Source organism: Lepidochelys olivacea (assembly GCF_965140295.1).
Source record: "Lepidochelys olivacea isolate rLepOli2 genome assembly, chromosome: 25".
NCBI classification, from domain to species: Eukaryota; Metazoa; Chordata; order Testudines; family Cheloniidae; genus Lepidochelys; species Lepidochelys olivacea.
In genome coordinates, this window is record NC_140435.1 from 9,342,987 (window position 1) to 9,362,721 (window position 19,735).

Here is a 19,735-nt window from a genome sequence, read left to right on the forward strand (position 1 = left end):
AGGATGGGTGACAGGGCCTCTTTACCCCCAACAGGATCAGGGGCTGAGTATCCTCCATTCCCACAGGGGAGCCAGAGCAGCTCCTCATCATCCCTCCCCACTGTGTGCCCAGCTCCACCCTGCTGTCCTCTGGGAGCAGCTCCACCGAGAACAGGGATGGGGGATTCTCCCCATGTAGGCGCCGACTCTGTGGGTACTCCGGAACTGGAGCACCCATGGGGAAAATAATGGATGCTCAACACCCACCAGCCACAGCTCTGGGACGGCGCTGCTGCCGAAGAGCTGTTCTGCCGTGTGGCCGCCACCAAACAGCTGTTTGGTGGCTTGGGGAGGGACTTGGGGGAGGGCGGAGAGCGGCAGGCTGGCAGGGGCCTCGGGGAGGGGGTGGAGCGTGGGCAGGAAGAGCCGGAATGAGGGTGGGGCCTCAGGGAGGGGGCGGGGAAGGGGCGGGGCCTCGAGAGAAAGGATGGAGTGGAGGTGGAGCCAGAGGGAGGGGCAGGGACAGAACAGAGCGGAGAGGCCAGCAGCAGCGAGAGACGCAGTCGAGACAGTGTCATTTTTTTTACCGTGGTGATTTCCTCTGCGAGCGGGCCAGCTAGCTCGGCCCTGAGCCTGCCGAGGCCTGACCATTACTCACAGGGGCTGCGCTTCCCGTTTCTGCTGCCACCACAACCAGCAGCCTGCTCGCTGGCTTCAAATGCCAGTGTGCTTTGGGGAAATACCGCTCAGCGCCAATGGGGTGGCATTCATGCCTGCACAGACCCGTATGTCTGGAAGGGACTGTCGGGTTGGGTTATTATTGCTTGTGCAGGGGGATTCCCTCCCCAGGCGCCGGGGTTTGCCGCCCCTTCTTCCGAATGCCGAGAGGAACTCCTCTGAGCACAGCACCTCCCCTGTGTTGGATCGAGCCGCCCAGGCTGGTTGGAGCGCATGCCAGGGCAGCCGGGAGCTGCTCTGCCGGAGTCCTTTGTCGCCCAGGAAGACGTCTGTTGGAAATTCATTTAAAAAAAAAAACCCAACAAATTAAAAACGAACCATAAACAACAACCGAGAAAAGGTTCCAGATGGTCTCTTAAAAAAGGAAGCAGGTTTTCCGGGCCCAGACACTGCTTGCTCAAGGTCTGAAAAATGCATAGTTGATACAAAAGAATGTTAGCTACATCGCGAGGCCCTGACCCACAAGGGCTGTGCATGCCTCCTTGGCCCGCTCTTGCCCTCTGGGACCTGGGTGGGTGGGGGGATCTCACTGTTCAAAGAAGGTGGGGTGTGCTCAGAAATGGGAATAAGCCGCTGGGAGGCCCCTGGGGCCGTTTCCAGTGATGCTTCTGCTCAGTTCAAGGCCAACGAGGAAAACCGCTCGCTCCTCCCAGTCACCTCCAAGCCCTTGTGGTCGAACCGAGCCAATGTCCCAGCCAGGTTCCTCCGCGAGTTTTACTGCCTCGATCCTCGGAGGAGTGAAGCCACATGACCAGACGAAGTGGTCACTTGGAAAACAAAGGAAGAATGCTCCTACCCCCTGCCGGGCTCTTGGAGGGCCCCATTTGGCGGCAGGCAGTGGACTAGCAACCACCCTCCTCCTTGGGCCGCTCAGATCATCTTCATGTTGAACTTCCTGGCACTGCCCTGCCCGGCGGTGGTGGTGGGGCCATCCACTTTGCGGAAGGAGTATTCCACGGTGAAGTTGTTTTTGTGCTGTCCCCGCCCCCGGCTCCACACAAAGAGGAGCAGGAAGCAGAAGAGCACGACCCCAAGGAAGGTGATGCAGCCCATGGCCGTGGAGACCAGGATGGTCTTGAGGTCCAATGTAAACTTTAAGAAGACTTGCGTGTTGTTGTGGAAGGTGTCGTTGAACTCGCTGAGGTACAAGGTCCGGTTTGCATAAAGGGAGCCGTCCACGGGATGCCCCTTGACCGTCAAGGTGGCAAAGTAGGTGTCATTGCCTCCGGCATTGCTAGCGATGCAAATGTAGGTGCCACTGTCTTGGACCTGGGCAAAGCGGATTTGCAACGTGCCCCCGGGCAGGACGGTGGCTCGTCCAGTGCTCTTGGTGGTGATCATCCTGTGCTGAGGGGAGACCCAGACGATGGCAGGAAGGGGCTCTCCGTCTGCACGGCAGAGGAAGGAGACAGACTGCCCTTCACGGGCTGTTATGTGCTGCAACTTTCGGTCCCTGATTTTGGGCTTTTGGCAAGTGAAGTACTCAAAGAGTATGGAGTCTGGGAAGTCACGCAGGGCGTTGCCCTGGATCTCAGGGGGTGAGGAGCACATGGGCTGCTGCCCGTCGAAGTTGAGCGTCTTGCGGCGCTGTAGGATCCAGAGGAGGCGGCAGTCACAGGCCAGCGGGTTCCTGTCCACGCGCAGCGTCTCCAGCGTGTTCACTGAATGGAAGGTGCTCTCCTCCAGGGTGGAAAGGAAATTGTTGGAGAGGTTGAGGAGGCGGATTTGCCTCAAACCAGAGAACGCTTGAGGCTCCACGGAGACCAAGAAGGCCCCCACCATGTGGAGCTCTCGCAGCCTGATGAGGTCCTTGAAGGAGCCCTTGGGCACAGTGCTGATGGGGTTATAAGACAAGTTCAGGTACATGAGGTACACCAGGTTCTTCAAGGCGGCCGTGGGCACTGCCGTGATGTTGGTGTAGGTGATGGAGAGCGAGGTGAGGTTCAGGCCCTGGAAACTGGTGGGCGAGATGTCCTCCAGCAGCGGCCAGTTGTCGATCTCCAGCTGCAGGAGATTGCAGAGCTTCTTGAAGTTCCCATCTTCCACCGTGGAGATGCTGAGGTGTCGGAGCCGCAGGACCTCCAGGTTTTGGAGGTAGGAGAGGGATTCGGCTGAGATGGCCGTCAGGTTGCATTTCTCTATGGTCAGCTGCTCCAGGCCTAGGAGGCCAGAGAAAGCCCTTTGGGAGATGTACACCAAGTCGTTGTCTCCTACCTCCAGGTTCTTCAGGTTCCTCAGGTCCTGGAACATGTAGTCCAGCAGGATGACTATTTTGTTCTCGCTGATGTCCAGGAGGGTGAGATTGGTCAGCTTGGTGAAGACTCCAGAAGGGATCAGCTTGAGCTGGTTGCCTCGGAGCCGCAAGATCTGAAGGTTAAACAGGTTGCTGAAGGCCCCAGGCTCCACACTGACGATGATGTTCTCGCTTAAATCGAGTTCCTCCAGCAAAGGGTAAGGGGACAGGTCCCCCGGGTTCAGGCAGCGGATCCGGTTCTTGCTGAGCTCCAGGATTTTGGTCTCGGTGGGGATCCCCTCGGGGATGGAGCTGAGGCGTTTGCGATGACACACCACGGACTTGATCTGAGGAGCGCACTCGCAGCGAGCCGGGCAGGCCGCCACCTGGGCTGTGCTCAGAAGAATCCAATGGAGGCCCAGGACTGGAAGCCAACATGTCATTGTGTAGAGCATGATCTTATGGTCGCACTACCATTCTCCCATGCACCTGGAAGAGAAAGACAGAAGCAGTGTTAACCGACTGAACACATGAGATGCTAACAAGGTCCTGTGAAGCTGCAGGCCTGGCTGACTGGCAGCTTTGCGCACTCTTGTACTTTAACAACACTTCACTCTGCTTTTGCACGTTTCACTCAAGGGCTTCTAATGCTCTCCTCAGCGCACTATCAAGCGGCCTAGAGGGAAAATAAAAAAACCTCAGCCCTTAAGGAATTCAAAGCTCTGTGCACACATGAATTAAATAAGCCTTACAACCCCCTGTGAAACGTCAGTACTATTTTGAAGATGGGGAAACTGAGGCACGGGGAGGCAAAGCGACTTGCAAAAGGTCACCCAGCAGAGGCAGGATTAGCACTCAGGACCACCTGTCCCCACCAAGTCTGCACTGATTCCTAATTCAGACCATTCTGCCTCTGGCAGGGCTGGCCGTTGAGTTGGTACACATCAGGATAACTGTTGATTTAATGGAATAACTCAAGTAACTGAGTCTGGCCCTTAATGGGGTATGTCCCAAGTCGTGATTCTCAGGGGCCCAGAACCCTTCAAGCCCTTGTTATCAAGATCCCCTTTGGAATAAGGCCTCGTCTACACATAGGTTGCACGGGTTTAACAAATTGTTTGCTGTGAAGACAATTCAGTTAAACCAGTATAACTTTGAGTGTGGACGTTCTTATATCAATTTTACCCAAAGTTCATTTCAGAAGGGCAAGCTAAACTGATGCAAGCCAGGTTTAAACCCATGTGACGGTGTCCACACACAAAGTTGCACCAGGGTACCCACGCTGAGTGAACATCACACCTTCAGTTAAATTGACACAGCTTGTGTGTGTAGAGAAGACGTAAGTGTTTTCAGGTGCACGCTTTTGGGTCTGTGTCCTGGTCCAAACTTAACAGCTAGGTCAACATAGCTACGATGCTCAGGGGTCAAAATTCACACCTCCGGAGCGCTGTAGCTATGCTGGCCGAACCCCTGGTGTAGACGCTCTTGATCTAGCTACCACCGCTCAGAGATGAGGAAAAAAAACTTCCATCACTGGAAGAAGCGTCTACACTATGGTGCGACAGGAGCACTGCTACAACTCCATATCTGTGCTGCTCAGCACCCATAGTGTAGACGCGGCCTGTGATTATCTTAACACAGAGGGAGTGAATGTTGTGTGTGTGTGTGTGTAAGTTGTAACTGGTGCACTGAATGGCTCTGCCCTCCTGCCCCACCATGGTCCCGCAGCACTCCCATTGTGATGTAGCCCTGCCCTGCCCGAGAGGGGTGTGCGTGTGTGTGTGTGTGACATCCTGCCAGACACAGCATTCTCGCAGCTGCACGACCTGGGTGCACAGGCTGTTCGCACAGCGTGGATCAGAGGCGTCCTTGTCAGAGTTTGGATTAGGAAGTCTGCAGATTGTACAATTCATTCTTTGTAGATTATAGATTACTGCTGACCTCTGACCCCTGAATTATAATGCACGGGCCTTAGCCTCCTCCATCCGCCCTCCAGCTGATGAAACTGTCCTCGTTTTGCAGGGATTAGAATTTTTCTATCAACTTAATTTTTCTCTGCACTGCCCTGCATCCTCCCCAACCCCCTTGCAGTCTTTCGCCCTCCCTCACTTCCAGATCCTTTGCCCTTTCTCTGCCAGCGTCCATCTGTCTATCTTACAATGCTTTACACACAGTAATGACACCTCACACTAGGCAGGTGTTATTAGCCCCATTTTACAGCCCGGGGAAGTGAGGTGCAGAAGGCTGGAATGACGCGCCAAAGGATATGCTGAATCCCTGGCTGGGGCAGGCCCCTAACTTAGCAGTCAGCCATGTCCTTCACTACCTACTAGGCCATGCTTTCCCCTCCGTTCATATGAGTTTAGTGGTCACTGGCTAATCCCTTGTTGGCCAGGTCACCAGAGATGGAGTTTGTGAACCTTCTGGACACAAGGCAAAGCTCCCCTGAGCGCTTGTGGGAGGTAATGGAGTGATGGGGGAGGGAGGAGGGTGTAAGAGAATTTGCTATGTGGTTCTGGCTTACATTATTGTTGTTATTGTGATGAGCCTAATTTTACATTGGTGCAGAATTAATTATATGCTATGATATTTTATATCTAGGTGCTGTACAAACACAGAATGAAAAGACAGCCCTGTCCCAGATGGCGGCTACTCATCAAAGTAGTTTACACTCTATTTATTGTTAGGGTCAATGGACCTGACAGCTTGGAGCTGTGACAATCTAACTAAACACCTTCAATGGACGCGAGGGCAGGCTGGGACTCTGTGCTTGCCAGAGACTCGAATGAACCATTGCAGGGTTCACGTTATACTAGGGTGAACTGACAGCAAGTGTGAAAAAACGGGACAGAGGGTGGGGGGGTAATAGGAGCCTATATAAGAAAAAGTCCCCCCAAATGGGCCTGGCCCTTTAAAAACGGGCCATCTGGTCACCCTACGTTATACCCTCCCTCCCTGGCCAGGGGGGTCTCCCAAAAGCCGCGTTGCCTGGAGCTGTGGGGAGCACGTGGGGTCCAACCTGACTCTCCACCCTCCTCTCCTGGGAGCCCTGACAGATCCAGTCACTCCTTTCTCTGCTGACATCTGGCTTATGAGCCTGTCTGCCTGGCTTACTCCTCTTGTCTCTTTCAGTCATTTCCTATTAACAGGCCCTCCTTCTCTAACTGGCTTTCCCAGCTCCTGCTGGCAGTCCCTTAATGAGCCGTCCCCGTTTTTGCGTGCCAGAGTTGTAGGGCTGTGGGCCGCACCATTCGATTCGGGCAGCATTGAGCTCCCAAGGCAGTAAATACCCGGGATCTGCCACATCGCGCAGCTGGGCCGACCCCTCCACTCGCTGGCCACCGTGGTACCACTCACCGTGGTTATCTGATGGCGACAGGGACGGGGCCCCGGTCACTGCTGTGGAGCTACACCAGGGCCGGATCTGGCCTCATGAGTCACACAGCCGTTCGGGTCGAGAGCGAGACACCACGTGGCAGGAGCGAGGCCAAGCGGAGTACTGAGAGTTTGACGACACTGGTAGCTGGGGTGGGGGTGGGGGGTGTTCACTGGGACCCCCCAGGAGACGTGTACTTACAGATTGTGCTTTGAGCGCCACGTCCAGCTCGTGGTCCCCAGAGCATCCCTGAGCGCTCTAGTATGGTGCAAAGCTGGCGTCAATCCGTGGGCTTGGTGCAGCGGGAGGGCTTGAGTTGTGTGACTCAGCATTCGGGGGTCACTTGAACCTGAACCTCAAAAGGCAGCTTTGGGCCAGGGACCCAAGTGATCCCACTCTGGGTTGGGTCCTGACTGTCTAATCCGCCTCTCTCCCAGCACGTCCGGTACCCTAAGGGTTAATATGTCAGGGGGTGGGGGTGGGCGGGGGGTTTAAGACCCAGGAGTGCTGTGGAGTCACGACTGTGCGGAAGACACACATTAAAAATCTTGTACCCGGGGCGGACCCCCCCCCCACTACGGCACATCATTGCAAAACTCGACAACCGTGCATCAGTAGCCAAGCGCTGCTGCTCTTCGGCAAATAAAGGGGCAGCGTCTGCCCGCAGCCCAGCGGCTCTGAAGAGCTACTCTGCATTTACACCGGCGCAACTGAGAGCAGCATCCCACCCGAACCCGTCATTCAAAACGATTTCAGCTCTTTTCCCTCTGTGTGACACGAGCTGGGGGAAGGGGCAGTGTCTCGGGCCAGGCCCCAGAGGGTGAGTGCGTGTGGGCAGCATTGTCAAAAGCACCTATCTGACTTAGGAGCCCATTTGCAAAAGGGACATAGACCCAGAGTTTCAAGGTACTTAGGCACCTAAAGCTGCAGAGCCGTACCTTGAGCAAGTCACAAATTGCTGTATGCACCTAACTGCCACTTTAAGAGCCTAAATCCCAGAATCGCCCCCCCCCCACTGGGCTCTGCAAAAGCCCTGCTCAGCTGCCCCCCATAGGTGCCTAAACCCACTGGGCACCTACAGTTTTGCAGTAAAAGGTCCCTTAGTGCCTATATTTCCGCCTCTGAGCATGAGCCCTGCAGCCCCACGCCTGGAGACCAGACGCCCAAGGCCCAGAACAATGCACCCACATGCCTGCAGGGCTCAAGCCAGGAAGTGTGCTCAGAGGAGGAAGAGCAACCTTATCGCCTGTAACCCACTGGGTACAGCACTCACCTGGGAGACTGCCCCAGTTCACAGCCCCCCCTCCACCGGAGCGGGAGAAAGGCTTTGAAGCAGCCTCTTCCCCCTCTCAGGGGAGCGCCCTACCCACCAGGCCGTGGGAGAGCCCAGTGTGGGCGTCCCTCGCCCACGTTTCTTTGTGACGTTAGCCCCAGTGGGATTTTCAAAAACGCCCAAGCACCCAGCTCCCACTGATTTCTGCCTCCTGTCTGTAGCTTTAGGCTCCTGAGGGCAACAAAAATGATTAGGGGACTGGAACACATGAGTTATGAGGAGAGGCTGAGGGAGCTGGGATTGTTTAGCCTGCAGAAGAGAAGAATGAGGGGGGATTTGATAGCTGCTTTCAACTACCTGAAAGGGGGTTCCAAAGAGGATGGCTCTAGACTGTTCTCAATGGTAGCAGATGACAGAACGAGGAGTAATGGTCTCAAGTTGCAGTGGGGGAGGTTTAGATTGGATATTAGGAAAAACTTTTTCACTAAGAGGGTGGTGAAACACTGGAATGCGTTACCTAGGGAGGTGGTAGAATCTCCTTCCTTAGAGGTTTTTAAGGTCAGGCTTGACAAAGCCCTGGCTGGGATGATTTAACTGGGAATTGGTCCTGCTTTGAGCAGGGGGTTGGACTAGATGACCTTCTGGGGTCCCTTCCAACCCTGATATTCTATGATTCTATGATTCTATGACCTCTGAAAACCTGGCCTTAAGGCCCAGAACTGCAAAGGTCTTTAGGCGCCTAACTTCCATTGAAACCAACATGAGTTAAGGACTGGAAGTTAGCAGGCTCGCTAAGTCCTGTTGGAAACTGGCATGAACCAGCCCTCCTTGCCAGGCCCAGCAGAGAGGTCAAGGCGGGCATGGGCCCCGGGTGGCTCATCCACCTTGGAGGTGGGCACTCTGGGATAGGCCTGAAGCACACAGCCTCGGCTGCGCCCAGTGCTGATCAACAGAGGCTGCGACTCTCCCAGGTCGGCCGTCCCACGCCCTTCGCCAGCACGGAAACGTGCTATTTTAGGGGCCGCGGCTGCAGGAATTTGAATGCCGGGGAATCAATTATGCTACTGATGGGGGAGAAACTCCATCCCTCCACCTCTGGTTTATAAGCAGCTTTGTATTTAAAAACCTCTTTGCTTCTCCTCATTGTCTGTGAGCAGAATATTCAAGGCAGGGGAGACGAAAGCTGGGGAATGTGAGCACTGGCAGGTTGGGGCTAGTGCCAATCGGGAAGCTGCCAGCTTTGCTCGCTGTGTAATAGGCAATTTATCTATTGGTAGTGGCGATGCAACGGGAGGGAGTGGGAGCGAGCATGGTGCCTTCTAGCTCTTGGCCTGTGCTCTAGACGCCTTAGATCTCAGTAAGAGTTCACGCTAGGTCATCGGCGCGCTGCTCTGGGGGATGCCGGCCTGGCTGGCCTTCCCGAGCTGCCGCGTGGCGTGGTCACGAGAGGGAGAGGAGGGGATGCTAAGTGGCTACGGAAAGCCCCGGGCATCTATGTTTAGCCATGCAGCTGTCACCCAGTGTCACTAAACTGCAGGAGCCCGTGGCGGGCAGGACAGACATGGTGGAGTTCGTTGTGAGCTGAGCCAGAAGCCCATTGGAGCTGGGGAAACTGGGTCTGACCCCGAGATGGCTCGGGACCCCGACTCACTGGGCAGCGAGCCAGCCATGGCTGCCCCTTCCGCTCGACGGGTGCCGCCCACCCACACGCTGTGGGTCACGCCACTCATGTCTGTGGGCCTGTGGGCATGTATGCCCACGTGTGTGTGTGCACGCCTGAGTATGTGTGCTTTGGGTGCTCACGTTCACACGTTCTGCACGGGCAGGAGTATGTGTTTGTGTGTGTGTGTGTGTACATCCGTGTGTGAACGCACACATGCCACCTGGGGACAGGGGGATGGGCTCAGATAGAGGCCACCCCATTCAACTTGACGCATTTGAAAAATGCTTCCTGCTACCTCGGCCCTCAGGTTATCTATGGCCAGCAGTTAAGGACAATAAGGACAATTTCCATCATTGGAGGTTTTCAAGAGCAGGTTAGACAAACACCTGCCAGGGCTGGTCTAGATAATACTGAGTCCTGCCAGGAGTGCAGGGGGCTGGACCAGCTGACCTCTCGAGGTCCCTTCCCGTCCTACGATTCTATGGTGCCATGCTGGGTGACAGGCCAGGTGGGGTCCCAACTCCCTTGCACCCGCCTGAACGTTGGAGCCCCCACTAATGGGAGATGGGGGTGACGGCTAGGCAGGCTCAGGAGGAGCCCGCGTTAATCCAGCGGGGGCACTGACTAATCTCCACATTTCCCAGCAGTTCCCCCTTGAATGTTATTCCATTGCACGGCACCGGTGGTGTAAGGGCCACCGGCCAGGGGCTCAGTGTCTGGACCTGAGATCTCAGTGGGGAGGATGCTGAGACAGGGACATCTCCAGACAGGTGGGAGCTCTTTGCAGCAGGAAATGGGCTGATCTGTGTGGAACACACCCCGGGCTCCTATGGGGAAGGCTACCCCTGGAGAGGTTTGAGTGACGTTGCTTGAACTCACTGGCGCCCCCTCTGCCAAGCTTTGGGGGGGGGGGTGGTCAGGTCTGTATAATGTGGTGGGGGTGGGGATGGGGCTGCCCCATTCCTGGAAGAGGGTCAGCTTCAACGGATCTCCCAACTTGAAACATTTTTGTGAAAAAAAAGGTCTGAACTTGTCGAAACGGCCCCTTTTGACATTTTCAGCACAAAACGTTGTGGGATTTTGGCATCAAAGTGACTTTACGCCTTGAAAGTTTAGTAAATTTAGACAACCAAAAAAAAAAAAAGGTTTAAAAAAGTCAAAATACAAATGAACCGTTCGGCCTGGACTGAACAGACTCGTTTGCATATTTGTCACTTTGCGAAAATTCTTTAGATTTTGACTTTTTCTCCTGATTCGGGATGGGAAAATCTCCCAGGGTGGGAAAACCATTTCCTGCCCAGCCTTGCCCATCACCAGGGTATCTGCCTAGTGACCAGTCTTGTCAGGAGAACTGGCATCAGACCCTTCGGGGCAGCAGTATCAGGTACAGCTTTGACTGCTGCTTTCTCTGGGGACAGCCCCAGGGCATTCAGAGCAAGGCCTGGAACAACCCGTGAGTGCGAAGTTTTGGAAGTGATCATTAGATCCTGACAGCTGAGTGCCTCGAATAGCTTCGGCAGCCTCTGGCTATTGGCGTTGAAGGACATTCCTCCGAGGACATTCCTCCATCCCTAACCACAAATGATTTCAGAGCTAGGACCGGCCACTTCCACCTGCATATCAGTACCAGCAGGGAGCTGACGGTGGTGAAGTCCCACCTGCGATGGGGGTTAGAACACAAGGCGACTTTAACCTCAGCACGATGTCCAGATCTGCCTCCACTCTCACCCCAGCCTCAAAGCAGAGCAGGCAGGGGTCTGCTTGCCCCAGTGCCCAGGTGGGTGACAAAGGGTGAGTGGAGCCACCTTCAATCAACCACAGATACCAATGGCTCTAACCACCCTTTGTCTCCAGTCTCAGGGCCTTAGTGGAGCCATCAGTGTCCTTCACCATCTCCAGCTGGCCAAAGGATCGCGTCCCTTCCTTGCAGACGAGGGTCCTGCCAGTCAATGGTCTGTTTGCTACCTTGGGGCTGGCCTCTCTGGATGGTCTACGCGGGGCTGGGTTTGAAGGCAGTCGGAAGCGTCAGCTAGCACGGAAGGTGGCCAGGCACCCATGCAGGGGAGCAGGTTCTCGCACCTTTGCACTGCTCGTGGGTGCTCCAGAGACGGGCGCCGGTGATGCAGCAGGGGGGCACTCTCCCTTCTGCGTCAGAACGTATCCCGTGGCCCAAAGGTTTGGCCTGGGGCCAAGGCTCCCGGGGAGGGGTATCTGTCTGAGTTTGGGGCAGAGGCTCAGGGGCAGGTTGGTTGGAGGTGATGGTACAGGGGCGCAGGTTTGGGACAAAGGTTCGGGGTAGGGCTCAGCTCTGAGTTTATCCAAACTGGTTCAGCCTTCTTTGCTTCTGAAATCTAGAGAAATCCTCCCCTGGGTCTGTCCTAGCCCCCTCCTCATGGCGTTTCCCTCTTCATCCCAGGCCTGTGTCCTAAGAGGGGATAGTTTTCTCCCTGTCCCCTTTGCACCTGTCTTTCCCTTCTAATGCCCCCTGGATGTGCCCAGCTCCCCCTACCCCATTGAACACCCCCCCCCCCCTTTCCGTTGTGACGAGGATTTTAACAAGAAGAGAAAATGGCAGCTGAACAAATCAACTGGTATAAGAATCTGAGGATGGTAACAAGAGCCGAAAATGCCACCCAAGGACTTCGATTCACTGACCTTGTGGCGATGGTAACTAGGCTGGAAAATGGCAGACACCCCTGTTCTTTCTTGTTACCCTCTGGAGACGCTGATGGGGCCTGAGGACATGAATGCCGGTCAAGGGGCTAGCACCCGACTGGCAGCCCGTGACTGTCCCCTGATACCATCGCAGGGCTGGGGGGGTACTGGGGTGGGCGTTCCTGCATGAGGCTACTAAGGACAGTGATCCATCATCGGGGTGTTGTGGAAAAAAGGGACTGACTGAGGTAACATGGGACAGACCTCTGCTCTGCCAGCCCTGGGCACCCACACAGCTCTGCTGGTGCCCCTCACTCCTCACCGGCAGCACCCCAGGGCCAGATTCATACATCAGCAAACTAGGCACATGCCTGGGGCCCAGATTTGTGGAGGCCATTAAAATGCCTTGGATCCAAATTTGTGTGTGTGTGTGTGTGGGGGGGGCCTTGGGGTGGGGGCAGTGTGGCTAGGCCAAACCTGAGTGAGTGGCACTGTGATCTGGTGCTCCCTCCGGCCATTCTGAACCATCAGAATGCTCACAACCCCCCTGAAAGTCCAACATGCCCCCACAGGGGTGTGCCCCCCAGGTTGAGAATCTCTGTTTAGAAGGTCAGAGCCGAGAACTGCATGTTTGCCTAGGACCCTGTGATGGGTTAATCTGGGCCTGAGCATCCCTCTGCAGCTAGTCCAGTCCTGGCCCACCCCACAGCTCTGCCAAAGCCCCTCGCTCCTGCCCTACACAATCGCCTGCCATCCCTGGGAGAGATGGTCCAAACCACCAAGTTCAGCATCAGATCCAGCTTCCCCCGAATTCATGGAGGGGTTGGTTTGGGACCATCTGCTTCCTGGCAAGACCAGCTGAGTACCCCAACTTTTAGAGGTGGAGTCAAGCTTCCAAAATGGGGCTTTCAAACTCCCTGAAGTTTGACATTTCCTGAAGTCCCAAACCAGAGGGCAATGGAGATTGAGGGTTTTGAATATACAACTTCAGACAGATAAGTGGGGTTATTGTAGCTTCCGTGCTCAACATCTTCATACAGAATTTCTTTTCTACAGCTGTCAGGTACAGCCGTGAATGGGTGTCTAGGAGTTAGAGCGGGGCTCTGGGAATCTGCTCTTCTGGGATCTGGTCCTAGGTCTGACACTGGCTGGGGCAAGTCTCATTCCCCTCTCTGTGCCTCATTTTACCTGTTTGTAAAATGGGTATAGTGTTACTGTAATGAGCTGGGATGGGCGTAACCACTGCTCTCTGCTGGAAGGAATCAGAATGGCTCCGTGTGTCAGAGTATTTATCATGCTACCAGACATCCTACTTCAGCTCAAGGGGCAGGGCCCTGCGCTTCTGTAGCAGGAGTGTCTGAGTTATATCCCCTCTGCCACCATGAAGTCTGGACTGTCCATGGCATGCAGCCTAGAGAAAAGCAGGGTGGTCTGTGTGCCTGCAGACTGACCCAGTGCTAGCCTCCCTCTCCGGGGCATGGACAGGGTTAGTTAGCGTGGCACTAGCATGCTGACCCCTGCGGGCAATGCCTGTGAGAGGCTGTGCAAAGGACTCTCCCCTAGTGCTTACTAAGGCTGTTCAGTATCCCATGTGGATTATTGACACTGTGACAAGAGCCAGAGATGTGTCCCGATGGGCGATGAACCCCTAGGATCCTGGCAGCCAGGTCAGCTGTGCTAGGATGTGTCCCTGTCCCCGTCCCCAGTTCGCCATCACGGGGCACTAAACAGCACTCCAGCCTCTGATGCCAGGTGCAGGCGCCCAGCTGGGCTGTGAAGAGGGGCCTCCGTTGATTATACACAGGAACCAAAGGTGGCTGATTTCAGCAGTGGAAGGAGAAGCTCTCAGCAGACTCAACTCTGCTCCCCAGAATAGGTCTGTTTATCTGCCACCTCTCCACCTGGCCTCTTCCCTTCCTGGCTGCAGTATTTATCTGCTTCACATGCTCACTAATGCCTCCCTTCCACTGCATGTCTGATCTCCATCAGACAACAGCATCTCTGCCTTTATCAGCCATCTATCTACAATATGTATCTAAGCAGCTCTGCCCCTCTGCGGCATCTTCCTGTTCTCTCTACACCAGATCTGTCCCTCAGCAGAATCTACCTACTGTACTGCTGTATCTACACCATCTTTTAATAAATCCCTGGGCACCTAGGACGTCACTGGGCACTTTATGGTCACAGCAGGGATAGAATTTCAGCTTCTGCTCCACAAGCCCTGGCTTCTGCCACTTGACCCACATGAGAAGCACTGTAGGGCTCATGACACACAGCTGTGTCTTTCTGATTCCATCCAGTAGGGGGCAGCAGAGCATATAAACATTAATTAGTTCACTGCAGTGTATAACCTCTGTGTAGCAGGTCTCCTGCTCATGGTTGCAGTGAACTGGTGACAATACACCAGTTGGCTAGAACTGGTGAATGGGAATGGGATATGCAGTGTTTCTTATTCCCATCCCACCTGGGTCAGTGAGAAAAAGATGGGTACCGTAGGATTAGAGCTGAAATTTTTAGGACGCAAAGGGGTTTTGCAGCTGAAAAAAACCTGCCTTATTTTCTAAAATAAAAAAAACCTCCTGAAAACCTGCTGACTTTCTAAATATGTTTCCCCCCCGCCCCCTGGAACAATTTGATCAACATCTTTACCTACACCATTCTCAGAACTGTTACTCACATTTTTCGCTTGTTTTTGGTTAATCAAGAAATTTCAACAACGGTGGTTTTTTTAGGACCAGTTCTGACCTTTATGATTAAAAAAAAGTCATGAAAAACACGCCTGTGGTTTTGAATCCTGCAAAAGGGAAACGACTTCAGAACCTCTTAAGTTTCTGCAATTTTTAAAAAAATGTAACCACCACCAACAACTTCGTATGTTGCTCCTTTCGTGAGATGGCCTCAGTGGCCATGTACCTATAATGTAAAACCCACCAGCATAGATTGTGTTTATTGTGACCCTTGGTTATTACACTCGGCAGAGAGACCCAGGGCTGACTGAGCCATGCAATCAAAGCATGGGGTGTGTGTGTGTGTGTGTGTGTGTGGGGCAGGATAAAGCGAAACCTTCTGCCTTGCCCTAATATAGGCAAGTACTGTTCACACTACCCTCCTAAGGTTGGTGGTGCATGTCCTCACCAGGAGTGCTTGCACCTAGCTAAGAAGGGCAGTGTGAGGAGCTGAAAGCCTGGGTTCTCAACTCCATTGGCCGCTCCCTGCCAGGAGCCTGGCTGCCCCACTGGCTCCTGGCGGGCTGCCCTCCCCGCTTCCCATTCCCTGCCCAGGGCTTCTCCCCTGTCCGCTCTCTGCCTGGAGCCCAGAAACCTCCTCAATTTCAGGGGTCCAGCTGGGAGCCCTGGGAAGCTGCTGGGGCTTCTCCTGACCTGAAATTGACGAGACAGCCAACAGCTGTGTCTACACAGACACTGTGTTGCCCTAACTACATGGACATAAGTCTTACACCCCTCCTGGCAGTGGAGTTAGGATGTCGGTGCACTAGGGCACTTACATCGGTGGGAGGACGGCTGTAGTGCAGACACTGACATGATTAGGTGGACACAAGCTGCCTAATGTCGACCTGTGTAGTATAGACCAGCCCAAAGGTATAAAGAAATAGTTGGCTGCAAAGCGATATCCGGTGCTGGGGACATGGTCTGAAGCTCATTCTAGCCTCTCCACTCTTGAGGCTTGAACTTTGGGTCTGCTGGGAATTTCAGCCCCAGGTGCAGGCTGGTATTTTATCGCTGCCTGCTGGATGCGCTCACTCTCTCTGCTTGTCTACCTTACAGCTCGCAGCACGACACGACCCTGACCGCCACTCAGCAGCCAGTGCAGACTTAGCAAAATCCAGGGCACCACAGTATCAGCGAACCTGGCCGGAGTGAACCTTCTGTGGCACAGAGCAGGCTGTTGGTTCTCCCCAAGCATCCCTGTCTCTGTATTTACCTAGCCCAGAGAGCAGGGGTTCCCGAACTTTGTCTTTCTGAGCTCCCTGCCCCCAACACGTTACAAAAACTCCACAGCCCACCTGTGCCACAACACCTGCTTTTCTGCATATAAAACCCCGGGCTGGTATTCGGGGGTAGCAAGCAGGGCAATTGCCCGGGGCCTTGCCACAGGGGCCCCCGTAAAGCTAAGTTGCTCAGGCTTCGGCTTCAGGCCCGAGTGGCCGGGCTCAGGGACCCGAGCATCAGCCCTATGCGGTGGGGCTTCCGATTTCTGCCCTGGGCCCCAGGGAGTCTAACGCTGGCCCTGTTTGGAGGACCCCCTGAAACCTGCTCACGGCCCCCACAGGGGGCCCCAGACCCCTGGTTGAGAACCACTGCCATAAAGATCACTCACCTTTGCTGAATTTTTAAGCAACAGGATTTACTATCCCCTCCAGGAGGTGACAGGCTGACGGCTGTCTGGGAGACCCTCTCTGTCAGCCCACATCAGCTCACCTTGCCGTTCTCCTCAGCATGCACCAGGGAAATGCAACCCGTCTCGCAGGCAGCAGGCAGGGTAGGCCGAACAGGCAGGATCCTAGTAGCCGGCCATCCCCTCCATCCTCCCACTAGCCACAGGTAGACATACAGGCATGCACAGGCCATATACACAGGGGCGCCCACACGCCACCGCACACCGAGGCTCGTACGCACATGAACACACACACACATAGAGCGCCCTCCTCCACACACATACACTTCCCTTTCCATAGACTCATTCGAAGTAGCACACACAGAGACATGGGTGTGTAAACACACACATACACACCTGCTCACTCGTCCCCCCTTGCCAAACACTCACACAAACCCGAGGCACACCGTGCACAAGCATAGTACTAACTCACCCCCCCCCCCCGCACAAGCCCCCGATAGGCGCGTCTCCCCCCCCCCAGATACACTCCTCACCTCAGCATTCACCCCTCCCATGTCTGAGCTGCATTCAGGACTAATAATATTTTCAAGTCCATCACCCCCAGGCTGGCGACGCTGCGGCTGCTTTGTTCGCGGTCAGATGTGCTCCCCCCCCCTTGCGGTGCCGCAGATGCCTCAAAAAATGCTTCCGACCAGATGGGATTTAAAGCTGCTTTGTGCTCGGTTAAAAGGGTAATGAAGTGAGAAAAAAGAGCCGTTTGCCACTCACGTTTGCGCCCCAAATCGCTTCATTCCCAGGCAGTGCGTGTGTGTGAGTGCGAGATCTGTGCCTGAGAGGCTCAGCGCTGTCAGGGAGCTGTGGGATCAGCAGGCTGGCCAGCCAGCACTTTCCTGGACAGAGCCTCCGTGACTCCATGGGCACTTCCCAGAGACGGCTTCCCTAGGAAGTGAGGTTCGCTGTAACCTAGCCAGAGTCCACGCCTGAAACACAAGCTTTGGTCTGTGGGAGGCTGCAGGGAGCTGGAGCACACGGTCCTCTCACATACACAGAATAACACTATTGCGTGTATTATGGTAACACCTAGGAGCTGCGGTCGGGGACCAGGACCCTCGCGTGGCAGGTGCTGTACGTGCTCAGACCAGAAAGACAGTCCCTGCCCCAAACGGCTCACAAGATGAGACAAGAGACAGCAGACGGATCCAGACAGTTATTCAGTAAGTGCTTCACTTCCTTCTGAGTCTGATCCGCCGGCCCACAGTGGCTGCTGGGAGGGGCGGGGGGTGACCCAAGCCCTGTCATTTTGCAGTGTGGACTCAGCTCGAGCCGCAGCCCTGAGTCAGAAGATCGGCGTAGCGCAGTACGGACGCGTTAGCACGGACGTTAGACCCGGGTTTACAATGCAGCGTGGAGGCTCAAGTGTGGGCATGGAAACACCGAGGGCACAAGCCTGGCTCCCGCAGTGTGCAGTGTCGATCTCCCCGGACTGACGTGCAAGGGGCTGGGCTCCTGTGGCTTGCGGTTCTCGCCTGGTTCCTGCTGCAAAGGTCGTGACCGATGACGGTGTGTGGCACCGGTACCGTGGTTTTGTTCCATGCTCTAGGATGAAGCCGGGTGTGGCCCTAGGAGGCGGGGAAGCTCTCTTGAAATGTAGCAGTTAAAATGTTACAATTTTGGAAAGTCAGGAAAAGAGCAGAGGCCAGACATGGCTTCTCTCCCCTTGGCTTCACTAGGTTTTGAGTTGCCTTCCTCTGGCTTCTCAGTGGACACAGCCAAGCTCCCTGTGAAGCAGCCCTGGCATTTGGTCTGTTGTTTTTCACCTTTGTGGCTGTCCTGTGGCCTGACAGCGTGTACCGGGGCCTGACACCTGGGTTGCATGTAGCATGGACAGCTCCCTCCGCTCTCAGCAGGACCTTGATCACTCTGGGCCTGATTCTGCTCTCCGGTATGCTGGTTTAGTGCCGCTGTTACTGCATGGGTCTCCAGGGAGCCGCTTCCGCGAGTTCGTCCTACCAACTCATCTCACATCACGTGCCAACCATGGTATTCCAGCTCTTTCTGCTCGGGGCTGGATTCAACCTAGCAGCCTTGCATGGAACGCGACGGGGTCTGGAGCTCCTGAGCAAAGCCTCTGAGCCACCCAGTCCCTGAAATATGCCCCCGGGCCCTTTCAGGCTGGACCCTGAATGGAAAGTGTAACACCGGTTTCCTCTGTTTAGGACGGAACATTCCACAGCTCATGTTACCAAGGGGCTAAGCGGGGCCGGGAGTCAGCCACCCTGGGACAGGCCTGGCGCTAAATCCCTATTAGTGGGGAATGCAGCTTCGTTAATTAAAAAACAAAAATAGCTGGAAATGCCACTCGTCCTTTCCAAAGCATCCCCCTGCCCCCTTCCCTCTCCTGATTTCTTCCTGAGAGAGGCTGGGGAGGGGCAGATGGGATGAAGAGCAGAAGACGCACTCTGACCTCCAATACTCTGGACAGGCAGAGTTGGGCCCCAGCAGCAAAACTGGGATCTGGCACCAGCTTTTCTCTCTGTTCGGGTCAGGGTTTGACTTCAGCCCCATCTCTAACAGAGGCCGTGTGCTCTTTCAGGCAGGAGGCAAACCCCGAGCCCCGGCCACAGGTTCAAAGGTCTCAGCACCAGAAACAGGTGGGAAGCATGTTCCCATCCCGCAATTTTTTTTTTCTTTTGAGGTTTCAAAAATGTCCCTGTTCTGCAGCGGGACAAAACCCGAGACCTTCTGAAGTTTTCTGGTGACTAACTGGAATGAGAGCCAGCCTGCAGCCCAGTGGTTTGGCGACGCACCTGGGATGGGGGAACAGGATAAAGGCCCTACTCTGAGCCAGGCACATCCCAAGTGAGGGCCTGAGTGAGCAGGTCATTGTAGGGTCTCTCGCTGCGGAAGCTTTTTGGGGCAGGGCCTGTCTTTTTGTTGTTTGTGTTGCACCAAGCACGACGGGGTCCGGCTCCATGACTGGGGATCTAGGCACAACGGTAATTCAACGAATAAGAAGAATCTGTCTGGTTTGGACCAGAAATTCTGTCCTGAACCTTTGAACCCAGGACATTCCTACAAAAGGTTTCAGTTTTGACGAACTGGCGCTTGTCGCTGAAAAAACATTTTGGGGTTGAAATATTCCCGACCGGCTCTCCTCAGGAGCCTGCTGTGCGCCACACAAGCGATGACACCCTACCGAGCACCCGAGGATGTCAGTGGCTGCCCTGAAAGGAAGGGCACTGCTTGTTGTTGCCCTGTGGCCAGCAAGGCTGGTACATAGGGGCTGCAGGGCATGGCATTATGTCCTCTGGGGACCCTTGGTGAAGGGGCACTCTGGAACATGGCATGGGCAGGGTGTAGGTGGGACGGAGGAAGGAGGGTGTGTGGCTGGGATGGCCCTGCATCCCGGTTAATCAACTCCCATACAAAGCCCCGTCGGGGACACTGAGACAGGGGAACTTA

At 54.9% G+C, this 19,735-nt stretch overlaps 1 protein-coding gene across 5 annotated transcripts in view; it reads right to left on the reverse strand.

Annotated features, from left to right (window-relative positions):
- Positions 1-424: 424 nt before the first annotated feature.
- The window catches only part of LINGO3 (leucine rich repeat and Ig domain containing 3), a 100,563-nt gene continuing 81,252 nt past the window's right edge, over positions 425-19,735 (reverse strand). For 3 of the 5 annotated variants that reach the window (XM_084614441.1, XM_084614437.1, XM_084614438.1), the window contains one exon: positions 425-3,439. In XM_084614441.1, coding sequence (XP_084470567.1) covers positions 1,588-3,405 — 1,818 coding nt within the window. In that variant the 5' untranslated portion in view covers positions 3,406-3,439 and the 3' untranslated portion in view covers positions 425-1,587. Of the gene's footprint in view, positions 3,440-16,806; positions 16,891-17,041; positions 17,120-19,735 lie in introns of those variants that run through there. The other 2 variants (XM_084614440.1, XM_084614439.1) reach the window with 2 other exon arrangements.